Source organism: Cyphomyrmex costatus, unplaced genomic scaffold, assembly GCF_001594065.2.
Source record: "Cyphomyrmex costatus isolate MS0001 unplaced genomic scaffold, Ccosl1.0 scaffold8, whole genome shotgun sequence".
NCBI classification, from domain to species: Eukaryota; Metazoa; Arthropoda; class Insecta; order Hymenoptera; family Formicidae; genus Cyphomyrmex; species Cyphomyrmex costatus.
In genome coordinates, this window is record NW_017280375.1 from 570107 (window position 1) to 575663 (window position 5557).

The window sequence follows — 5557 nt, forward strand, 5'->3', positions numbered from 1 at the left end:
TAATATAATAGTAGATATTATATTAGATTTCATAGAATCCTAAAATGTTCGTATACAATTTTAATTATTATTAATTATTACCGTGAAAGGAAGTCCCAGTCGTTCAATAACATAAATAAATAATTTAAACAAATTGATTAATAAAATTATAATTTTAATATTTTATTAAAATAAATTTTTAATATATAAAAAATCGTACATTAAAGATGTTCACTACTTGCAGAATGTCTGCGAATTTATAAATGTATTAAAGAAAGATTGCCTAAGCATCGGTCAATCAGAGCTTGCGTTCTTCATCATGTTCGCCACTTCTCGACGGTGCTGGCCTCTCAAACAGTCTATATATACCCGTATTCACTCTTCCACTTCTCTTGAGCGACTTGACTAATCACAACCGATGCCGTTATTTCAATCCCTACCACAGTCATATCTACTGGTAGAAGTGGAGAACCACGTGGAGGCATTGACACACTGACCTTGATACGTGAGAAGCATTGAGGGAGAAGTCGGTAAACCAATCACAGCGACAGTCCGCTTTCCTACCTTGCTCCTGACACAGTAACCCCATTTCCTTCCTCTTCCTAGTTCCCCACCTTGATCCGGTCTTTCTTCGCTTCCCCCACCCGCGCAACATCATTCTATCTTTTCTCCGTCCATGAACTTCCATCTAGGTCATTAGCCTTCTCTTCTGACTGACAGAGTAACCTGCTTAAAGCTACGTATATCTATATGTGTGTATATGGCTCTCTTTTTCGATATTTATTTATTTACAAATTGTAAAATCCTTGCCGCAAATATATCCTTATTATTGATGTCTTCAGGATAACACATGTTTATTTAGGTCGAGCCTTAATAAGATGTGACATATCTGAGCTTGGCAATTTACCAATGTCGCAATGATATGACGTTTCTGACGTACTCGTCGATGTCACGATGACATAAAGTATCCAATTTTTGATATCTCACAATGATTAAGACAAAATTTTATAAAAAGATGATTTATTTTATTTTATAAAGCGAGCATATGCAGCTACGCAATAAATAAATAAATAAATAAATGGATATATGATGACGAAGGAAGTATTACAGTTTATGGAATGTCATGATATGGATAATGTTCGCCATTGTATTCCGGTGTCCAGCCTTTGTAAGGTTGATTGACCTCTTCTTCTGACCTGTGCCAGTGATCATGATGAATTTCGTGCGGTCTTACAATTCCATAGGAGACTCTTGCAGGCGGAGGTGGTGTAACAAGGGCCTTCAAAGCTACCGCGCCAGAAATCAAGAGCGACACAAGACCTGCGCCCAAGCCCTTCAAACCTATCAGAGCGATCATGCTAATTACGATAGGTAGAACGATTATTGCTTTTAGCTTCAGCAAAATCAAAAGTGGCATAATCATTCTCTTCAATTTCGTGCGTGCTGTAAACAATATATATAATTATCTCGTAAGTAATAGCATTCCTTGAAATGTTTAGTTAATGTATGCATGTGTATCTAGTGCTTAACAAAAGAAAGTATGTATAAAAAACACTATTTAGATATCGAATTATAATGCGAACCTTATTATATGTACATATATGTAGTGTGTGTGTAATATGTATCATATATAGTATATATATAAAATAAAAATATATATACATATATGTATAATTGTACATACAAATTTTGTATTATATATGTAATAAGAATATAGAGCACAATTAATACAAAAAATGATATCAATAATCGTAGAATATATGGATAAACGGAGATTTCTAAACGGACGTTTATCATCCAGTCTACTTTCTTCGAACGCGCGACACTCTCGTTCAAGGTCCTTCTTAGACGTCTTCTCGCGGTAGCCGTCCCAGAAACCCGGAATCCCACCAGATCTACCAAACGGTAACCCACTTTGATCCACTCCCACCACCGGCATTTGTTTTCGCGAATGTGATAGAAGTAGAACGCGTTGCTGTAGCTTTCTACGTACGAAAATCTTTCATTCCAGTCGCTCTCATATCTCTCTCTCAATAGTTATTAATAAATATTAACTATGCGTACTCAAATTTTTCAGGATTTTTATGAGAAAAACATTTTTTATAAATATGTGAGTAAAAAATTTTGAGGTAATTTTTATAAATATGAGAAAAACGGTAAACTGCAGCGCTAGAAAGAGATACATGGAGGATGCGTGAATGGTATTTCGGCCACGATCGAATTGAAAAGAAAGATACAAGTTACACTTTCCAACCAATGAATCTCGAGATTCATGAGCTACTTAAATCTCATTGGCTAAACTTTAGAAAGGTGAGGCACTATAAGTTTGCGCCCATTGAATGATGTATTCATATCAGATCGGAACGTTAGAGAAGAACAAGAAACTTTTGTTAGACCAAGTGTCTAACACAAGTTTGACGAGGATCTAACAAGAACTTTGAACATAATGTTACTATCAAAACTTCGAAAATTTAAAAAATGTTATTATTAAAAACTGTTATTATTATTAAATGTTATTATTATTATATTAAATTCTTGTGGAAGAAAAGTACAAATTTAATATATGTACGTATAAAAAGATGAAGTGTATCGATATAAGATCAATCTGCAAATTAATTTATGTTATTTATAGATATAAAAAATATATTAAATCTATTTATTAAATATAATTTATAGATATATATGTATATATAGATATTATATATTTATAGATATTAAAGAGAAAAAATATTTAATATGTTTATGCTAATATATAAAATGTGTTCGTGTAATATTAAATATGATTAATATAGATTTAATTAATTCACAAACTTAATAAATTAATACCAGTTTACGAGTACCTGTAGTGAAAAATATTTTTGAAAATTATGAAATATTTTTTAAATTATACGAGTAGGAACATATAATAAGTACTACAAAATATTCATTATAATATTTTATAGTATAGATGTAGATATATGTAATATCCCAAACATTTTTATACTTTAAGAAAAAATTATTGTATTTTTAGAAAAAAATTGCTTTTTAAACTTATTGAAAGTATATTAAAAAACGTAATCTATGTATGGAGTTTATAGAATTTAAAAATAAGTATTTCAAATGACATTCCCATTATCAGCAAATTTCCTTAAATTATTCCAATCACAGTCTCGTTATGCAAATTCACAAAAACTTGAAAGGGTAAACGCTCCAGTTATCTCTAATTTACAAATTTGACAGCATTATTCTATTCATTAAATGCAAAAAAAAACAATCAGTTCCGTTTTATAAATTCAATTTACAATAATTTTTTGTAATGCATCGTTTACCTTCGGATGTTCCACGTGCCAAGCTTCTGAGTTCTATATCGATGTTTCTCTGACCGAGAGCGCGTGCGAACAAACCAGCAGTTGAAGCGTCATTAGGAAGATTAATTTGAATTTTTCGAGTTCTCAGGAATTTTTCGATCCTGCTTACGAGCGGATCCGCGCTCTCTTCCGATGGTTCACCATCCTCCGTAATCTTTTCCAGGGTTATTATATCGTCGTAAACGTCAATGATGTCCTTTCTGTTGATTTCGTCCATCGCCCTCATGAGTTTCCCTTCTAGATACTCCAAACTATTTCCATCTTCTTGGCCTGAACCAGCTATCACCAACGTCAGCAATTGCAACGTTAAGAGGATAATTACTTTGGTGTTCATAGTTACAAAGTGCTATATAGCGTGACTCTGAAGAAGCGTTTTTGACTGTTTGCCCCCGGGGACATTTTTCTTTTATACGTACCATGATCGACTAGTGGTGGGGCCATATTGAACCATTTGGCAAGCAACGTGCAAGGGCAGTAGTGTCAAGAATTTTAATTCTGCCGACTCTCTGAAGAGCTAACTTGAACATGCAATGCACAAGAATCGCGTGACGAAGAATACGTCGACTCAAGCAAATTTCCCTTTTACTTTCAGAATTTTACTATCTAACCTAAGAAATTTCTTAAGCTTCTCAGGCTAAAAAGTCTTTTCCAATAAAAAATAATTACAAATTATCATAAATTTTTATATGAAAATAATCATTAAAGTTTTTCTAATGAAATTAAATTAAATTTAAAAAATATTATATTTTAACGCTCAACTATTCTTCTTTTAACGTATATTACATTTTTTGTATAAATTTATTGTAGAAAAGAAATTTGTTTCAATGAAGAAATTTCTAATTAATTTGCATACATCTACAGTTTATTTGCATCACATATACATACAATAGTCTGTAAGGCTGACTCAAAGCAATTATCATCTCCTATGCTTACGATTGGCATACATCATCAACGCCTTATTCGTACACAGTTTGGTGAAAATTAGATTTCCGTGTCTCTTGGTGACACGGCATGGTATGTAAAACTTGTGTCCCAAATCATGCGGTTGGAAGCCGCTTGAACAAGAGAAATGGAACGAGCGACAGAAGTGACGGCCAAGGCGAAAGAAAGACCGAAGAAAAGAAGTGGGAGTGTAAATGACCTGTAGGTATGCTCATATACGATTGGAATCGGATATGAGCTTGGTCGGCTGCAGTTGCACGCCGAAAGCTGTCAATATTTCGCCTTAGCAGAAACTAATCACGTACGAGGTTTTCTATGCACTGTGCTGCATCGAATCTTATTGTAACGATAATTTCTCTAAATTAGAAATTTTATTCCGATTTAATTTCACAAGAACGGAAACAAAGAATTTTCTACAAAAATATTATCTGGGATAATAAATAATTTGTTAAATACAAACAATTTAATTGTTTAATACATACAATTAATAAATAATTTATTTAATCGATAAATTACATACGATGTACATATAAATACTATAATCTAGTCGTAGGTGGGTCCAATGGCCTCGAGGAGATTTTTTGGCTCCGTGGGATATGGCTTCCAAATTTCTTCATGGCAGATAACAAAAAATGTCTTATTTAATCGTTGGCAGTTGGTACGTGCGCAGAATATGCCAAATTTTGGGCGTCGACTTTTGCATCAGCGTCAAAGCTTCTATATCCTTGTTGCTGTGATCCTGGGGACCCACTGCTAGCAGCCCAACTTCCAGTGGGACCGTGGTCATACCAAATAGGCGGAGGATTTCTATTAAAGAGACTACCCACGCTGCTACCGCCTAAAAGCTTCTGGAATATCATGTAGCCGGCAGCAAGCAAGGCGAATTTACCGAAGATTAAAGCTTTTATAGTTATCAGACCTAAGCCGAGAAGCAAAAGCGGTGCGAATGCGAAGACCTTGAGACCCGCTGCAGCAATCAATGGCAAAACTAGTTTCTTGATCTTGCCACGTCCTAATCAGAAGAAAATAAATTAACATAATTGGTTTTAGAGATTATGAGATTATGATATCGATATAAAAAATGCATCAACAATATAAAGATGCTAAAGTTAAGTTTTAGTTATTTAAATGCAAAAATATAAAATTTTTATTTAATAAATGTAAAAACACTACAAGCTTATAATAGTAAAAGTAAACTTAATATTAAGTTTAATATTAAGCTCAATATTAATTTATCAAAATCCTTTGTTATATTGAATCATTAACTTTTTAATATATATATATATATA

General features: G+C 33.0%; 2 protein-coding genes across 2 annotated transcripts in view; both read right to left on the reverse strand.

The window, feature by feature from the left end:
* Positions 1–1090: 1090 nt before the first annotated feature.
* Positions 1091–3684, reverse strand: Osi15 (DUF1676 domain-containing protein Osi15). Its single transcript, XM_018549290.1, has 2 exons — positions 3288–3684; positions 1091–1422 (listed from the first exon to the last, which is right to left on the reverse strand). Exons 1-2 carry the CDS (start codon positions 3658–3660, stop codon positions 1091–1093), a joined length of 705 nt encoding a protein of 234 aa, XP_018404792.1. The 5' UTR covers positions 3661–3684.
* A 1186-nt stretch (positions 3685–4870) lies between these two features.
* Osi14 (DUF1676 domain-containing protein Osi14) overlaps positions 4871–5557 on the reverse strand; it is a 1858-nt gene continuing 1171 nt past the window's right edge. Inside the window, exon 3 of the mRNA XM_018549146.1 lies at positions 4871–5280. Within this exon, the coding sequence (XP_018404648.1) occupies positions 4910–5280 (371 nt within the window). The 3' untranslated portion in view covers positions 4871–4909. The remainder of the gene's footprint in view (positions 5281–5557) is intronic.

Coding starts and splice junctions, on each gene's coding strand:
- Osi15 (XM_018549290.1), bottom strand. CDS start 3,660: ATGAACACCAAAGTAATTATCCTCTTAACGTTGCAATTGCTGACGTTG. Junction 1,423..3,287: donor GGCACGTGGAACATCCGAAG/GTAAACGATGCA, acceptor TATTGTTTACAG/CACGCACGAAATTGAAGAGA.